At 33.8% G+C, this 20,740-nt stretch overlaps 1 protein-coding gene across 3 annotated transcripts in view; it reads left to right on the top strand.

Moving 5' to 3' along the window:
- Pask (PAS kinase) overlaps window positions 1-20,740 on the top strand; it is an 83,446-nt gene that overhangs the window by 26,802 nt on the left and 35,904 nt on the right. For all 3 annotated transcript variants that reach the window (XM_069826786.1, XM_069826789.1, XM_069826788.1), the window contains 2 exons: window positions 3,861-4,034; window positions 5,264-5,380. In XM_069826786.1, coding sequence (XP_069682887.1) covers window positions 3,861-4,034; window positions 5,264-5,380 — 291 coding nt within the window. The remainder of the gene's footprint in view (window positions 1-3,860; window positions 4,035-5,263; window positions 5,381-20,740) is intronic.

Here is a 20,740-nt window from a genome sequence, read left to right as displayed (position 1 = left end):
GCTGACTTTATTTCAAATATAGGTGATATATTGATTTATTGTTGTCTTTCGATTGCATATCCGAGAATAATCGATATTTGCACTTTCATATTGCTACAATGATATTTTCTGATTGGTGGAACACCTGAACTTTAATGAATAGGTGTACTTTAATGAGGTCCTTTAAAGGGCTGCTACCAGGTGTATAATTACTACATTTCGGCATGGTCGAGCATAAAATACTTTATAAATGTTTTATTGGAAAAATTTGAGAGATTTAAATGTCATTGTAAGGTTGTTTCCGTGATTACACATATCAGTATAATGAAATTTAAATGTCATTGAAGGTTGTTTCCGTGGTTACGCATATAAGTATAATGAGATTTAAATGTCATTGTAAGGTTGTTTCCGTGGTTACGCATGTAAGTATAATGAGATTTAAATGTCATTGTAAGTTTGTTTCTATGGTTACACATATAAATATTTGACAAAAATTTTTAAGTGTAAGGTGACGTTCTTACTTATTTTAGTTATTATAAAATTTATTGTATTGATGGAATATTACGAAGGGGAATATCGATTCACCCGAAGTATTAGGGGTCTTAGGGTTATTGTGAAGGTCACTTCTCACCCCGTAAAAGAAGAAAGTGGAGGATTTACACAGAAGGATTAGTAGGATCGCAGAACGATACCCTGATTATAAAGAAGATGGTGATGTTCTCACATGCTTCAGAGCCATCTGACACAGTTTGGGTGGCACTTTTGAAACATAAATCATGTAACATTAATTTTATGCTGTGTGGCAATTTTGAAACATTAATCACATAACATTTTATACAGTATACCTATGGATATTTTACTTTTCAAAATAAATTATTATTTATAAGAAAATGTGTACTGATGGTCAAAATATCGGGTGACCAAAAAGTCGAAGTGACCAAAACACTGGGTGACAAAATTGCAGTGACTAGGTGGTACATTGACGAGAGTTCAGTGACGAGAATTCTGCTTCCCATTGACAAAAAATAGATTGAGTATAAATAAATGAAGTATTTGCAAACGTTAGAAAATACAATCACTTGTGTGAGAATGAAGTGATTAATATGCAAAAACAAGTAGCTACGATCTAGATATGATTATTTTTCGAACTAAATTGAGACTGTCAGAAGCAAAGAGGTGTAAGTGCACTTTAGTTACTTTGGAGAAAATGCGATTAGAAGTTACTAAGCTTTCGTAAATTCCGTGAAGTTGTAATTTTAAATATTAATGTATGATGTGGTTAAAAGTTATATCCCTCTAGTCGGTCTGGATAGCACAGTTGGTATAGCGCTGGCCTTATGTGCTCGAGGTTGCTGGTTTGATCCCAGCCCAGGTTGATGGCATTTAAGTATGCTTAAATGCGACAGGCTTATGTCAGTAGATTTACTGGCATGTAAATGAACTTCTGCGGGACAAAATTCCAGCACACTGGCGACACTGATATAACCTCAGCAGTTGCGAACATCGTTAAATAAGCCATAATTAAATTTTTATATCCCTTTACTACTGAAATTTTAAATGCTTTAGTTTACCCTGGATGCACTTAAATAATTTTTTTAGGAATGTCAGTTAACATCCCTTTTCTTCTAACCGTCTCAGTTGTGTTAGGGTAATTGTGTGTGTATTCAGCTCAAATGAATAGTTATATGGTCACATATAAAGCATCTCTTTTTTTATGAAAAAGATACTAGTATACATAGCATGAATTCCTTAATTTCTCGATGTACTGTTATGGTGTATGTACTTGAACATAAATATGTGCATTAGAGCGAAATATCAGGTTTGAATGAAGCTTAAATGAAGTCTGAGAGCACAGTAGCATACCCATTGTAACTTTAATAGAAAAAACCTATAGTAATGGTGCAGTAATTTATTATTTTGCTTGTGCTAATGCAAGAGCGAGGGGGGGGGGGTGGAAAGAAGCATATAAAGCTAGCAAGATATATTTAGAAGTTGCAAATCTTGGTTATATCATTCTGTCACGTCATTTTTGAGATTGAAATGTGAAAAAAGACTGTCAACTTGGTTTTTCTGATATTGTGCTGTATTATGAATGAAAGTTATGTGGTTAAATTATAACTCTATTAATCTTTTTCTCTTAAGGGGTTAGGTACAGCTTACAGCAGTAAAATTTTGGAAATATTCAACATTTCTTCCTCCATTACTGTATCTTGTATAATAATGAAAATTGGTATGTGTAAAATACTGTCCTGCTATATGAAAAAATATTTTTATGATTAAAAAAAATTACTTTTTTTTTTTAAATTCATTTCACTGTGCAGTGATGAAGCATTTTCCACATAACTGAAAAAAACTATCCAACATTCTGTGATGAAATTTTTTTGTGTTTATTTGTGCATGTTATATCTACAATATGATGCAAGATCACTTCTCTACCTTTGATAGATTCTCTGATAAAAATAAATTCATTTAAAAAAATGGTCAAGTATCAGTACTTTCTTCTAACACAAACTTAAAAAAAAAATATATTATTTATTAATGAATGTAGTTGAAAGAGCATGATATTGTAAACATGAGTTTTAGTAATAAAATAAAAGAGAGAGAACACGAAGAGTTAACAAGTTTATGAATTATGAGGGAAACGCTTCATTACTGCACAGTGAACTGTCATCATTTTGAATTTGTAAAAAAAAAAAAAAAAATATATTTATATATAAATAATTTTTTTTTTTAATTGTAAAAACATTTTTTCATATAGCAGAAGGACAGTGTTTTTAATTCATTTCACTTTGCAGTGATGAAGCATTTCCCACATAACTCAAGAACTATCCAACATTCTGTGATGAAATTTTTTGTGTTTATTTATGCATGTCATATCTAGAATATGATGCAAGATCACTTCTCTACCTTTGATAGATTCTCTGATAAAAATAAATTCATTTAAAAAAATGGTCAAGTATCAGTACTTTCTTCTAACATAAGATAAAAAAAAAAATATTATTAATGAATGTAGTTGAAGGAGCATGATATTGTAAACATGAGTTTTAGTAATAAAATAAAAGAGAGAAAACATGAAAAGTTAACAAGTTTATGAATTATGAGGGAAATGCTTCATTACTGCACAGTGAACTGTCACCATTTTGAATTAAAAAAAAAATACATAATTTTTTTTTTAAATTGTAAAAATATTTTTTCATATAGCAGAAGGGCAGGGTTTTACACATATCAATTTTCATTATTGTACAAGATACAGTAATGGAGGAAAAAAATTTTGAATGTTTCCAAAAATTTTACTGCTGTAAGCTGTACGTAACCCCTTAAAGAAAGACAAATGACTGCTATAGCCTCTGAATTTAATGCAGAAGAACAGAAGCCAAATAAGAACTTTCCAGTCAGAGTAACGGTTAACGTGTCTAGCCGCGAAATCAGGTGGCCCGGGTTCGATTCCCGGTCGGGACAAGTTACCCGGTTGAGGTTTTTCCGGGGTTTTCCCTCAACCCAATATGAGCAAATGCTGGGTAACTTTCGGTGTTGGACCCCGGACTCATTTCACCGGCATTATCACCTTTATCTCATTCAGACGCTAAATAACCTAAGATGTTGATAAAGTGTCGTAAAATAACCAACTAAAATAAAATAAATAAAAATCCAGTCACAGTCATTTTCGGAAACCAGACCAATGAAAGATATTAAGAAAGTTTTCTGTCAATCCACATGTAACCCTTGGAGGGGGGTGGGGGTACTGTGCTAGTATACAGATGTAGTTGAATATTGCTGTGATTCAAAATCTTTAAGTGCGAAATATATGCTAATAATATCTGAAACTTAGAGGATATTGACTTGGATTATTGAACAGAAGCTCTCATTCTCTCTGTTTACAGATCTTGGTCGTTAATGGGATGGCGTGCAGTCTGTTAGGTTTCACACCAGAGGAGCTATGTCAAATGAAACTGCATCAGTTGCTGAGTGGTCAGCACAAGACTCAGCTTACAGCTTTGTCCGAGGAGCAGCTTGACACCAAGGAAGGGAATATGGTTGTCCTGAGTGGTAAAGTGGTTAGTATCAAGCTCAGAGCAATTTTATTTCATAACGAATTCTCTTCAGTTTTATACCTTATTTGTGTTTGTAAGTTATAGTACTATGTAAAAGAAGGTGGAAAAGTGGTTTGAATGCAATTGGAAAACTAGAAAGGACCACCTCTGTGGTGTAGGGGTCAGCATGCTGGTCTCTTACGCAGAGGGCCTGCGTTCGATTCCCGGTCGGGTTGAATTTCCTGGTTGAGGTTTTTCAGGGTTCTTCCTCAACCATAAGGCAAATGCCAGGAAATTCGGGCCACAACATCCCTGAAAATCACCGACTTCATTCATCACCGAAATCATATTCATAACAAAAATCAGTAACATATATATACAGTCGCCATCTAATTCACAACAATAGAACCAATCTCAACAATAGTACACAGGCCTTCGAATTTCAACCAAAGATTAACTCGCGATATGACCAAAGATGTTACAGGGAGGGGGGGGGGGATAGAAAGGTATTGACAGTTCAGCGGGTTCAAAGCATCACGATGCCAACCTCTCAAACTAGCCAATCAGAAATCATGACAACAGACCGACGTTGCAGACTGTTTCGCAGCAAGCATGTGGTAGCCAGTTGCTTTATTCGAAAGTGTTGAATCTTCGTTACTGTGTTACAGCAAGTATTGGTGTTCTGTCATGGCTATTGTTTTCGTAGATATTTTGTTGTTGATGAAAGTAGAATTAGTTTGAGTTTAATTTTAAATTTAATTTAGTTGTGAGTGCATTTGTAACACGATTTCTAGTGTCCGTGTGTTTCACTTATACGATGTCACAAGGCATCACTCCTGCAGTTAGCGGCACAAAACGAACCCCGGGTTCAGAGGGAGAAATGAAGAAAATTCGTTGCTCTGCTATGTACCTAACCATAGTTAAAAACACGTTTGTGAGTATAGTTCATAAAACTGACTGAGAGGGCAAACAAAATAGTGTTGCTAGCTTAGTGCAACACTGATAAGGCAATTCCATTTACTGTGTTCTTTACCTGGCTTAAAGTAAAGAAGGAGCCAGGAAAATCTAATGTTCCCCCCCCCCCTCTCGGAATCAACCTTGTGGCTTGGTAAGAATGCTGGTACTTAAATATGACTCACCCTGAATCTTGAGCTTCAAATGTGCATATTTCACAAGTTTGGTAATATGGAATAAGGTTAATATTGTGCTTATTGGTACTTAAGAATAACATTTATTAATACTTGTCTTAATAGGTAGAGATGGTAACCAAGGATGAAAAAATCATACCTGTTTCGCTCTGGCTGAGAAAATTGGAAACTGAAGGCAGATGTTTGGCTGTTGCTGAACCTGTGGAACGCAGAGTAGCTCAGGTACAGTTAATCATTGTGTGTCATTCTTAAGTTTTCTTCTCCTTTTTTGCAGATTTGGTATAAAATGGTACTATTTTTTATAAATGTCTTTGTGTACTGTAATTATTCCAATAGCTTCTATGAGATTCCTCACTAATATTAACAGCATCAAAATGACAATAGAAGAAAAAGCACTGATTCAATATGAAAAACTTATTACATTACCAGGAAACAATTGGCATTCATACAGTCCTCTCTGTCGATTGAAAACTCAAAAAAGTTTCATATCCATTGTTCAAGAATTAAAACAGAAAATCAATATCCCGAATTTAAAAGAAAACCTACAAATTAAACCAAATCCTTTAACTCTATTAAATATGGAATATAATCTAAATTTAACAGAAGAAATACTGAAATCAGAAGTAAACACTGAAATACTAAAACAATTGTCTTTAAAGACAATTAATATTAGATACCCTCCACAAAACTGGCTTCATTTATACACCGACGGATCCTTGATCTCCAGAGAACAAGGTGCCGGTGCAGGTGTTACGTGCTGTCTCTTCTCACTTTATAGATCTCTTGGATATGGAACAACAAGTTTTGATGGTGAAATCATTGCAATAAATGAATGTCTCAGGAATCTTCTATGCCACATCAATAAATTTAGGAATGCAGTTATATTGTCAGACTCCAAAGCAGCTATTCTGTCAATAGTCTCTAAACACACACCTTAATCTCAAACAGCAGAAATAACTAAAATGCTCTCTCAATTAATATCACTCAATAAAAGAACTGTATTCCAATGGATACCATCCCATTGTGGAATCCTGGGAAACGAGAATGCGGATGCTTTAGCAAAGAAGGGCAGCACTGCTACTTACAGACCTGTTACTAAATCTTCGTATTACTCTGTGAAAAGATTTATTAAATCTACATACTTAGACTTCAACAAACAAAATTTGATGACTCAATCCTAAGGGAAAAAATGGAACTCTCTGCATCAAAATCCACAGTTAATTCCCGATTTACCACGAAAATCGTCTGTAGCTGCATTTAGATTGGCAACAGGCTATGATTGTTTGGCCAAACACCTGCATAGAATTGGAATATATCAGTCCCCTAACTGTCCATTGTGCAACTCAAACCAAGAAATGGATTCGGAACACCTCAAAATCTGTGCTTCATTGGCTGGTCATGATAATATCTTTGAAAAATATTGGAGTGGAAGAGGTCAAATGACTTTATTGTCAAACGCCTGGCATTAGAAAACAACAACAACTTTAATTATTATGTGTGGATACGTAACATCTTCTTCAGCATCAGGGTTTAGGCCACAAGACCTGTTCCGACTTAGAGGGTTGTATCGTTTATCCATAATGTTTTAGATCTTTCAACACTTCTTCGTTCTTTGGCTAATAGTTAAGGAGTATTTTTGGTAATCTATATTCTTCCATTCTTTGAATGTGTTCGCACCAATTTTGTTTTTGTTCATCTATTCGATGGACTAAATTGTAAGTATTTAATTGGCATCTTATATCTTCGTTTCTCTGATGGTCTAATAATGAATAACCTGCAACACTTCTGAGAAATTTTATTTCACTGCTTTCCAGTTTTCTTTTAACATTTCTGTTTAAAGTCCAGTTCTCACACCCATAAGTCAAAAGTGGAACGGCTAAAGTTCTGTAGAATATCATCTATGTTTCTTTTAAAGTTTTGTTTTTGAGTGAGCTGCAAATTGTTCCACACATTCTCTGAAATTTGTTTAGTTTGTGATCTATATCATCTTCCTTTATATATGAGATATTGCAACCTAAGTAATTAAAGGATGATACTTGTTCTATTGCTTCATCATTCATTATAATTTTACATCTTAAATGATCTACTCCTATAAATGTCATTGTTTTAGATTTTACGTTGGAAATTATAAGATTATAGGTCATCATGCATTTTTGAAGATGCGCTGCAATTTGTAATTTGTCTTCCGAAGAACAGTAGAATCCCTCTTCACTGTCACCAAAGGGACCAGGCTAGTTTCAGATACGAGATTTTGCCGGATAATTGAATAAATACCGGTGTATACAAAAAAAAGTTCGTATTTCATGGTGCCAAATGTTGAAAGTGCAGCCGTATGAAGCTTATTTCTCTATCACTTGCTCATAACTGAATAAACATAAAAAAACTGTGTGAATTTTCTTTATTAAAACATATCACACAGCACAAATAATACACTAATTTTAGGTTCGAACAGTCACTGAAAATGAAAATTCGTGCGATCTTCCTAATGTGGCAACACTGATGGCGCGAACATAACTAAATAAACATAAAAACTGTGTGAATTTTCTTTGTTAAAACACATCACACAGCACAAATAATACACTAATTTTAGGTTCGAACAGTCACTGACAATGAAAGTTCGTGCGATCTTCCTAATGTGGCAACACTGATGGCGCGAACATAACTAAATAAACATAAAAACTGTGTGAATTTTCTTTATTAAAACACATCACACCACACAAATAATACACTAATTTTAGACTCTAATATTCGCTGAAAATTAAAAACTGTGTGAATTTTCTTTATTAAAACACATCACACAGCACAAATAATACACTAATTTTAGGTTCGAACAGTCACTGAAAATGAAAGTTCGTGCGATCTACCTAATGTGGCAACACTGATGGCACGAACATAACTAAATAAACATAAAAACTGTGTGAATTTTCTTTGTTAAAACACATCACACAGCACAAATAATACACTAATTTTAGGTTCGAACAGTCACTGAAAATGAAAGTTCGTGCGATCTTCCTAATGTGGCAACACTGATGGCGCGAACATAACTAAATAAACATAAAAACTGTGTGAATTTTCTTTATTAAAGCACATCACACAGCACAAATAATACACTAATTTTAGGTTCGAACAGTCACTGAAAATGAAAGTTCGTGCGATCTTCCTAATGTGGCAACACTGATGGCGCGAACATAACTAAATAAACATAAAAACTGTGTGAATTTTCTTTATTAAAACACATCACACAACACAAATAATACACTAATTTTAGGTTCGAACAGTCACTGAAAATGAAAGTTCGTGCGATCTTCCTAATGTGGCAACACTGATGGCGCGAACATAACTAAATAAACATAAAAACTGTGTGAATTTTCTTTGTTAAAACACATCACACAGCACAAATAATACACTAATTTTAAGTTCGAACAGTCACTGAAAATGAAAGTTCGTGCGATCTTCCTAATGTGGCAACACTGATGGCGCGAACATAACTAAATAAACATAAAAACTGTGTGAATTTTCTTTGTTAAAACACATCACACAGCACAAATAATACACTAATTTTAGGTTCGAACAGTCACTGAAAATGAAAGTTCGTGCGATCTTCCTAATGTGGCAACACTGATGGCGCAAACATAACTAAATAAACATAAAAACTGTGTGAATTTTCTTTGTTAAAACACATCACACAGCACAAATAATACACTAATTTTAGGTTCGAACAGTCACTGAAAATGAAAGTTCGTGCGATCTTCCTAATGTGGCAACACTGATGGCGCGAACATAACTAAATAAACATAAAAACTGTGTGAATTTTCTTTGTTAAAACACATCACACAGCACAAGTAATACACTAATTTTAGGTTCGAACAGTCACTGAAAATGAAAGTTCGTGCGATCTTCCTAATGTGGCAACACTGATGGCGCGAACATAACTAAATAAACATAAAAACTGTGTGAATTTTCTTTATTAAAACACATCACACAACACAAATAATACACTAATTTTAGGTTCGAACAGTCACTGAAAATGAAAGTTCGTGCGATCTTCCTAATGTGGCAACACTGATGGCGCGAACATAACTAAATAAACATAAAAACTGTGTGAATTTTCTTTGTTAAAACACATCACACAGCACAAATAATACACTAATTTTAGGTTCGAACAGTCACTGAAAATGAAAGTTCGTGCGATCTTCCTAATGTGGCAACACTGATGGCGCGAACATAACTAAATAAACATAAAAACTGTGTGAATTTTCTTTGTTAAAACACATCACACAGCACAAATAATACACTAATTTTAAGTTCGAACAGTCACTGAAAATAAAAGTTCGTGCGATCTTCCTAATGTGGCAACACTGATGGCGCGAACATAACTAAATAAACATAAAAACTGTGTGAATTTTCTTTGTTAAAACACATCACACAGCACAAATAATACACTAATTTTAGGTTCGAACAGTCACTGAAAATGAAAGTTCGTGCGATCTTCCTAATGTGGCAACACTGATGGCGCGAACATAACTAAATAAACATAAAAACTGTGTGAATTTTCTTTATTAAAACACATCACACAGCACAAATAATACACTAATTTTAGGTTCGAACAGTCACTGAAAATGAAAGTTCGTGCGATCTTCCTAATGTGGCAACACTGATGGCGCAAACATAAGTAAATAAACATAAAAACTGTGTGAATTTTCTTTGTTAAAACACATCACACAGCACAAATAATACACTAATTTTAGGTTCGAACAGTCACTGAAAATGAAAGTTCGTGCGATCTTCCTAATGTGGCAACACTGATGGCGCGAACATAACTAAATAAACATAAAAACTGTGTGAATTTTCTTTGTTAAAACACATCACACAGCACAAATAATACACTAATTTTAGGTTCGAACAGTCACTGACAATGAAAGTTCGTGCGATCTTCCTAATGTGGCAACACTGATGGCGCGAACATAACTAAATAAACATAAAAACTGTGTGAACTTTCTTTATTAAAACACATCACACCACACAAATAATACACTAATTTTAGACTCTAATATTCGCTGAAAATTAAAAACTGTGTGAATTTTCTTTATTAAAACACATCACACAGCACAAATAATACACTAATTTTAGGTTCGAACAGTCACTGGAAATGAAAGTTCGTGCGATCTTCCTAATGTGGCAACACTGTTGGCACGAACATAACTAAATAAACATAAAAACTGTGTGAATTTTCTTTGTTAAAACACATCACAGAGCACAAATAATACACTAATTTTAGGTTCGAACAGTCACTGAAAATGAAAGTTCGTGCGATCTTCCTAATGTGGCAACACTGATGGCGCGAACATAACTAAATAAACATAAAAACTGTGTGAATTTTCTTTATTAAAACACATCACACAACACAAATAATACACTAATTTTAGACTCTAATATTCGCTGAAAATTAAAAACTGTGTGAATTTTCTTTATTAAAACACATCACACAGCACAAATAATACACTAATTTTAGGTTCGAACAGTCACTGAAAATGAAAGTTCGTCCGATCTTCCTAATGTGGCAACACTGATGGCGCGAACATAACTAAATAAACATAAAAACTGTGTGAATTTTCTTTATTAAAACACATCACACAACACAAATAATACACTAATTTTAGACTCTAATATTCGCTGAAAATTAAAAACTGCGTGAATTTTCTTTATTAAAACACATCACACAGCACAAATAATACACTAATTTTAGGTTCGAACAGTCACTGAAAATGAAAGTTCGTGCGATCTTCCTAATGTGGCAACACTGATGGCGCGAACATAACTAAATAAACATAAAAACTGTGTGAATTTCCTTTATTAAAACACATCACACAGCACAAATAATACACTAATTTTTGGTTCGAACAGTCACTGAAAATTAAAGTTCGTGCGATCTTCCTAATGTGGCAACACTGATGGCGCGAACATAACTAAATAAACATAAAAACTGTGTGAATTTTCTTTATTAAATCACATCACACAACACAAATAATACACTAATTTTAGGTTCGAACAGTCACTGAAAATGAAAGTTCGTGCGATCTTCCAAATGTGGCAACACTGATGGCGCGAACATAACTAAATAAACATGAAAACTGTGTGAATTTTCTTTGTTAAAACACATCACACAGCACAAATAATACACTAATTTTAAGTTCGAACAGTCACTGAAAATGAAAGTTCGTGCGATCTTCCTAATGTGGCAACACTGATGGCGCGAACATAACTAAATAAACATAAAAACTGTGTGAATTTTCTTTGTTAAAACACATCACACAGCACAAATAATACACTAATTTTAGGTTCGAACAGTCACTGAAAATGAAAGTTCGTGCAATCTTCCTAATGTGGCAACACTGATGGCGCGAACATAACTAAATAAACATAAAAACTGAGTGAATTTTCTTTGTTAAAACACATCACACAGCACAAATAATACACTAATTTTAGGTTCGAACAGTCACTGAAAATGAAAGTTCGTGCGATCTTCCTAATGTGGCAACACTGATGGCGCGAACATAACTAAATAAACATAAAAACTGTGTGAATTTTCTTTATTAAAACACATCACACAGCACAAGTAATACACTAATTTTAGGTTCGAACAGTCACTGAAAATGAAAGTTCGTGCGATCTTCCTAATGTGGCAACACTGATGGCGCGAACATAACTAAATAAACATAAAAACTGTGTGAATTTTCTTTATTAAAACACATCACACAACACAAATAATACACTAATTTTAGGTTCGAACAGTCACTGAAAATGAAAGTTCGTGCGATCTTCCTAATGTGGCAACACTGATGGCGCGAACATAACTAAATAAACATAAAAACTGTGTGAATTTTCTTTGTTAAAACACATCACACAGCACAAATAATACACTAATTTTAGGTTCGAACAGTCACTGAAAATGAAAGTTCGTGCGATCTTCCTAATGTGGCAACACTGATGGCGCGAACATAGCTAAATAAACATAAAAACTGTGTGAATTTTCTTTATTAAAACACATCACACAGCACAAATAATACACTAATTTTAGGTTCGGACAGTCACTGAAAATGAAAGTTCGTGCGATCTTCCTAATGTGGCAACACTGATGGCGCAAACATAACTAAATAAACATAAAAACTGTGTGAATTTTCTTTGTTAAAACACATCACACAGCACAAATAATACACTAATTTTAGGTTCGAACAGTCACTGAAAATGAAAGTTCGTGCGATCTTCCTAATGTGGCAACACTGATGGCGCGAACATAACTAAATAAACATAAAAACTGTGTGAATTTTCTTTATTAAAACACATCACACAGCACAAGTAATACACTAATTTTAGGTTCGAACAGTCACTGAAAATGAAAGTTCGTGCGATCATCCTAATGTGGCAACACTGATGGCGCGAACATAACTAAATAAACATAAAAACTGTGTGAATTTTCTTTATTAAAACACATCACACAACACAAATAATACACTAATTTTAGGTTCGAACAGTCACTGAAAATGAAAGTTCGTGCGATCTTCCTAATGTGGCAACACTGATGGCGCGATCATAACTAAATAAACATAAAAACTGTGTGAATTTTCTTTGTTAAAACACATCACACAGCACAAATAATACACTAATTTTAGGTTCGAACAGTCACTGAAAATGAAAGTTCGTGCGATCTTCCTAATGTGGCAACACTGATGGCGCGAACATAACTAAATAAACATGAAAACTGTGTGAATTTTCTTTGTTAAAACACATCACACAGCACAAATAATACACTTATTTTAGGTTCGAACAGTCACTGAAAATGAAAGTTCGTGCGATCTTCCTAATGTGGCAAGACTGATGGCGCGAACATAACTAAATAAACATAAAAACTGTGTGAATTTTCTTTATTAAAACACATCACACAGCACAAATAATACACTAATTTTAGGTTCGAACAGTCACTGAAAATGAAAGTTCGTGCGATCTTCCTAATGTGGCAACACTGATGGCGCAAACATAACTAAATAAACATAAAAACTGTGTGAATTTTCTTTATTAAAACACATCACACAGCACAAATAATACACTAATTTTAGGTTCGAACAGTCACTGAAAATGAAAGTTCGTGCGATCTTCCTAATGTGGCAACACTGATGGCGCGAACATAACTAAATAAACATAAAAACTGTGTGAATTTTCTTTATTAAAACACATCACACAGCACAAATAATACACTAATTTTAGGTTCGAACAGTCACTGAAAATGAATGTTCGTGCGATCTGCCTAATGTGGCAACACTGATGGCGCGAACATAACTAAATAAACATAAAAACTGTGTGAATTTTCTTTATTAAAACACATCACACAACACAAATAATACACTAATTTTAGGTTCGAACAGTCACTGAAAATGAAAGTTCGTGCGATCTTCCTAATGTGGCAACACTGATGGCGCGAACATAACTAAATAAACATAAAAACTGTGTGAATTTTCTTTGTTAAAACACATCACACAGCACAAATAATACACTAATTTTATGTTCGAACAGTCACTGAAAATGAAAGTTCGTGCGATCTTCCTAATGTGGCAACACTGATGGCGCGAACATAACTAAATAAACATAAAAACTGTGTGAATTTTCTTTGTTAAAACACATCACACAGCACAAGTAATACACTAATTTTAGTTTCGAACAGTCACTGAAAATGAAAGTTCGTGCGATCTTCCTAATGTGGCAACACTGATGGCGCGAACATAACTAAATAAACATAAAAACTGTGTGAATTTTCTTTATTAAAACACATCACACAACACAAATAATACACTAATTTTAGGTTCGAACAGTCACTGAAAATGAAAGTTCGTGCGATCTTCCTAATGTGGCAACACTGATGGCGCGAACATAACTAAATAAACATAAAAACTGTGTGAATTTTCTTTGTTAAAACACATCACACAGCACAAATAATACACTAATTTTAGGTTCGAACAGTCACTGAAAATGAAAGTTCGTGCGATCTTCCTAATGTGGCAACACTGATGGCGCGATCATAACTAAATAAACATAAAAACTGTGTGAATTTTCTTTGTTAAAACACATCACACAGCACAAATAATACACTAATTTTAGGTTCGAACAGTCACTGAAAATGAAAGTTCGTGCGATCTTCCTAATGTGGCAACACTGATGGCGCGAACATAACTAAATAAACATGAAAACTGTGTGAATTTTCTTTGTTAAAACACATCACACAGCACAAATAATACACTAATTTTAAGTTCGAACAGTCACTGAAAATGAAAGTTCGTGCGATCTTCCTAATGTGGCAACACTGATGGCGCGAACATAACTAAATAAACATAAAAACTGTGTGAATTTTCTTTATTAAAACACATCACAGAGCACAAATAATACACTAATTTTAGGTTCGAACAGTCACTGAAAATGAAAGTTCGTGCGATCTTCCTAATGTGGCAACACTGATGGCGCAAACATAACTAAATAAACATAAAAACTGTGTGAATCTTCTTTGTTAAAACACATCACACAGCACAAATAATACACTAATTTTAGGTTCGAACAGTCACTGAAAATGAAAGTTCGTGCGATCTTCCTAATGTGGCAACACTGATGGCGCGAACATAACTAAATAAACATAATAACTGTGTGAATTTTCTTTATTAAAACACATCACACAGCACAAATAATACACTAATTTTAGGTTCGAACAGTCACTGAAAATGAAAGTTCGTGCGATCTTCCTAATGTGGCAACACTGATGGCGCAAACATAACTAAATAAACATAAAAACTGTGTGAATATTCTTTATTAAAACACATCACACAGCACAAATAATACACTAATTTTAGGTTCGAACAGTCACTGAAAATGAAAGTTCGTGCGATCTTCCTAATGTGGCAACACTGATGGCGCGAACATAACTAAATAAACATAAAAACTGTGTGAATTTTCTTTATTAAAACACATCACACAGCACAAATAATACACTAATTTTAGGTTCGAACAGTCACTGAAAATGAAAGTTCGTGCGATCTTCCTAATGTGGCAACACTGATGGCGCGAACATAACTAAATAAACATAAAAACTGTGTGAATTTTCTTTATTAAAACACATCACACAACACAAATAATACACTAATTTTAGGTTCGAACAGTCACTGAAAATGAAAGTTCGTGCGATCTTCCTAATGTGGCAACACAGATGGCGCGAACATAACTAAATAAACATAAAAACTGTGTGAATTTTCTTTGTTAAAACACATCACACAGCACAAATAATACACTAATTTTAAGTTCGAACAGTCACTGAAAATGAAAGTTCGTACGATCTTCCTAATGTGGCAACACTGATGGCGCGAACATAACTAAATAAACATAAAAACTGTGTGAATTTTCTTTGTTAAAACACATCACACAGCACAAATAATACACTAATTTTAGGTTCGAACAGTCACTGAAAATGAAAGTTCGTGCTATCTTCCTAATGTGGCAACACTGATGGCGCAAACATAACTAAATAAACATAAAAACTGTGTGAATTTTCTTTGTTAAAACACATCACACAGCACAAATAATACACTAATTTTAGGTTCGAACAGTCACTGAAAATGAAAGTTCGTGCGATCTTCCTAATGTGGCAACACTGATGGCGCGAACATAACTAAATAAACATAAAAACTGTGTGAATTTTCTTTGTTAAAACACATCACACAGCACAAGTAATACACTAATTTTAGGTTCGAACAGTCACTGAAAATGAAAGTTCGTGCGATCTTCTTAATGTGGCAACACTGATGGCGCGAACATAACTAAATAAACATAAAAACTGTGTGAATTTTCTTTATTAAAAAACATCACACAACACAAATAATACACTAATTTTAGGTTCGAACAGTCACTGAAAATGAAAGTTCGTGCGATCTTCCTAATGTGGCAACACTGATGGCGCGAACATAACTAAATAAACATAAAAACTGTGTGAATTTTCTTTGTTAAAACACATCACACAGCACAAATAATACACTAATTTTAGGTTCGAACAGTCACTGAAAATGAAAGTTCGTGCGATCTTCCTAATGTGGCAACACTGATGGCGCGAACATAACTAAATAAACATAAAAACTGTGTGAATTTTCTTTGTTAAAACACATCACACAGCACAAATAATACACTAATTTTAAGTTCGAACTGTCACTGAAAATAAAAGTTCGTGCGATCTTCCTAATGTGGCAACACTGATGGCGCGAACATAACTAAATAAACATAAAAACTGTGTGAATTTTCTTTGTTAAAACACATCACACAGCACAAATAATACACTAATTTTAAGTTCGAACAGTCACTGAAAATGAAAGTTCGTGCGATCTTCCTAATGTGGCAACACTGATGGCGCGAACATAACTAAATAAACATAAAAACTGTGTGAATTTTCTTTATTAAAACACATCACACAGCACAAATAATACACTAATTTTAGGTTCGAACAGTCACTCAAAATGAAAGTTCGTGCGATCTTCCTAATGTGGCAACACTGATGGCGCAAACATAACTAAATAAACATAAAAACTGTGTGAATTTTCTTTGTTAAAACACATCACACAGCACAAATAATACACTAATTTTAGGTTCGAACAGTCACTGAAAATGAAAGTTCGTGCGATCTTCCTAATGTGGCAACACTGATGGCGCGAACATAACTAAATAAACATAAAAACTTTGTGAATTTTCTTTGTTAAAACACATCACACAGCACAAATAATACACTAATTTTAGGTTCGAACAGTCACTGACAATGAAAGTTCGTGCGATCTTCCTAATGTGGCAACACTGATGGCGCGAACATAACTAAATAAACATAAAAACTGTGTGAACTTTCTTTATTAAAACACATCACACCACAGAAATAATACACTAATTTTAGACTCTAATATTCGCTGAAAATTAAAGACTGTGTGAATTTTCTTTATTAAAACACATCACACAGCACAAATAATACACTAATTTTAGGTTCGAACAGTCACTGGAAATGAAAGTTCGTGCGATCTTCCTAATGTGGCAACACTGTTGGCACGAACATAACTAAATAAACATAAAAACTGTGTGAATTTTCTTTGTTAAAACACATCACACAGCACAAATAATACACTAATTTTAGGTTCGAACAGTCACTGAAAATGAAAGTTCGTGCGATCTTCCTAATGTGGCAACACTGATGGCGCGAACATAACTAAATAAACATAAAAACTGTGTGAATTTTCTTTATTAAAACACATCACACAACACAAATAATACACTAATTTTAGACTCTAATATTCGCTGAAAATTAAAAACTGTGTGAATTTTCTTTATTAAAACACATCACACAGCACAAATAATACACTAATTTTAGGTTCGAACAGTCACTGAAAATGAAAGTTCGTGCGATCTTCCTAATGTGGCAACACTGATGGCGCGAACATAACTAAATAAACATAAAAACTGTGTGAATTTTCTTTATTAAAACACATCACACAACACAAATAATACACTAATTTTAGACTCTAATATTCGCTGAAAATTAAAAACTGTGTGAATTTTCTTTATTAAAACACATCACACAGCACAAATAATACACTAATTTTAGGTTCGAACAGTCACTGAAAATGAAAGTTCGTGCGATCTTCCTAATGTGGCAACACTGATGGCGCGAACATAACTAAATAAACATAAAAACTGTGTGAATTTTCTTTATTAAAACACATCACACAGCACAAATAATACACTAATTTTAGGTTCGAACAGTCACTGAAAATGAAAGTTCGTGCGATCTTCCTAATGTGGCAACACTGATGGCGCGAACATAACTAAATAAATATAAAAACTGTGTGAATTTTCTTTATTAAATCACATCACACAACACAAATAATACACTAATTTTAGGTTCGAACAGTCACTAAAAATGAAAGTTCGTGCGATCTTCCTAATGTGGCAACACTGATGGCGCGAACATAACTAAATAAACATGAAAACTGTGTGAATTTTCTGTGTTAAAACACATCACACAGCACAAATAATACACTAATTTTAAGTTCGAACAGTCACTGAAAATGAAAGTTCGTGCGATCTTCCTAATGTGGCAACACTGATGGCGCGAACATAACTAAATAAACATAAAAACTGTGTGAATTTTCTTTGTTAAAACACATCACACAGCACAAATAATACACTAATTTTAGGTTCGAACAGTCACTGAAAATGAAAGTTCGTGCAATCTTCCTAATGTGGCAACACTGATGGCGCGAACATAACTAAATAAACATAAAAACTGAGTGAATTTTCTTTATTAAAACACATCACACAGCACAAATAATACACAAATTTTAGGTTCGAACAGTCACTGAAAATGAAAGTTCGTGCGATCTTCCTAATGTGGCAACACTGATGGCGCAAACATAACTAAATAAACATAAAAACTGTGTGAATTTTCTTTGTTAAAACACATCACACAGCACAAATAATACACTAATTTTAGGTTCGAACAGTCACTGAAAATGAAAGTTCGTGCGATCTTCCTAATGTGGCAACACTGATGGCGCGAACATAACTAAATAAACATAAAAACTGTGTGAATTTTCTTTATTAAAACACATCACACAGCACAAGTAATACACTAATTTTAGGTTCGAACAGTCACTGAAAATGAAAGTTCGTGCGATCTTCCTAATGTGGCAACACTGATGGCGCGAACATAACAAAATAAACATAAAAACTGTGTGAATTTTCTTTATTAAAACACATCACACAACACAAATAATACACTAATTTTAGGTTCGAACAGTCACTGAAAATGAAAGTTCCTGCGATCTTCCTAATGTGGCAACACTGATGGCGCGAACATAACTAAATAAACATAAAAACTGTGTGAATTTTCTTTGTTAAAACACATCACACAGCACAAATAATACACTAATTTTAGGTTCGAACAGTCACTGAAAATGAAAGTTCGTGCGATCTTCCTAATGTGGCAACACTGATGGCGCGAACATAACTAAATAAACATAAAAACTGTGTGAATTTTCTTTATTAAAACACATCACACAGCACAAATAATACACTAATTTTAGGTTCGAACAGTCACTGAAAATGAAAGTTCGTGCGATCTTCCTAATGTGGCAACACTGATGGCGCAAACATAACTAAATAAACATAAAAACTGTGTGAATTTTCTTTGTTAAAACACATCACACAGCACAAATAATACACTAATTTTAGGTTCGAACAGTCACTGAAAATGAAAGTCCGTGCGATCTTCCTAATGTGGCAACACTGATGGCGCGAACATAACAAAATAAACATAAAAACTGTGTGAATTTTCTTTATTAAAACACATCACACAGCACAAGTAATACACTAATTTTAGGTTCGAACAGTCACTGAAAATGAAAGTTCGTGCGATCTTCCTAATGTGGCAACACTGATGGCGCGAACATAACAAAATAAACATAAAAACTGTGTGAATTTTCTTTATTAAAACACATCACACAACACAAATAATACACTAATTTTAGGTTCGAACAGTCACTGAAAATGAAAGTTCGTGCGATCTTCCTAATGTGGCAACACTGATGGCGCGATCATAACTAAATAAACATAAAAACTGTGTGAATTTTCTTTGTTAAAACACATCACACAGCACAAATAATACACTAATTTTAGGTTCGAACAGTCACTGAAAATGAAAGTTCGTGCGATCTTCCTAATGTGGCAACACTGATGGCGCGAACATAACTAAATAAACATAAAAACTGTGTGAATTTTCTTTGTTAAAACACATCACACAGCACAAATAATACACTAATTTTAGGTTCGAACAGTCACTGAAAATGAAAGTTCGTGCGATCTTCCTAATGTGGCAACACTGATGGCGCGAACATAACTAAATAAACATAAAAACTGTGTGAATTTTCTTTACTAAAACACATCACACAGCACAAATAATACACTAATTTTAGGTTGGAACAGTCACTGAAAATGAAAGTTCGTGCGATCTTCCTAATGTGGCAACAATGATGGCGCAAACATAACTAAATAAACATAAAAACTGTGTGAATCTTCTTTGTTAAAACACATCACACAGCACAAATAATACACTAATTTTAGTTTCGAACAGTCGCTGAAAATGAAAGTTCGTGCGATCTTCCTAATGTGGCAACACTGATGGCGCGAACATAACTAAATAAACATAATAACTGTGTGAATTTTCTTTATTAAAACACATCACACAGCACAAATAATACACTAATTTTAGGTTCGAACAGTCACTGAAAATGAAAGTTCGTGCGATCTTCCTAATGTGGCAACACTGATGGCGCAAACATAACTAAATAAACATAAAAAACTGTGTGAATTTTCCTTGTTAAAACACATCACACAACACAAATAATACACTAATTATAGGCTAGAATATTCACTGAAATTGAAAGTTCGTGCGATCTTCATAATGTGGCAACAATGACGGCCCGAACATAACTAAATAAACATAAAAGCTGTGTGAATTTTCTT

Source organism: Periplaneta americana, chromosome 5 (genome assembly GCF_040183065.1).
Source record: "Periplaneta americana isolate PAMFEO1 chromosome 5, P.americana_PAMFEO1_priV1, whole genome shotgun sequence".
Taxonomy (NCBI): domain Eukaryota; kingdom Metazoa; phylum Arthropoda; class Insecta; order Blattodea; family Blattidae; genus Periplaneta; species Periplaneta americana.
Note: the sequence above shows the minus strand (reverse complement) of the source record. Positions and strands in the feature narration are given on the sequence as shown.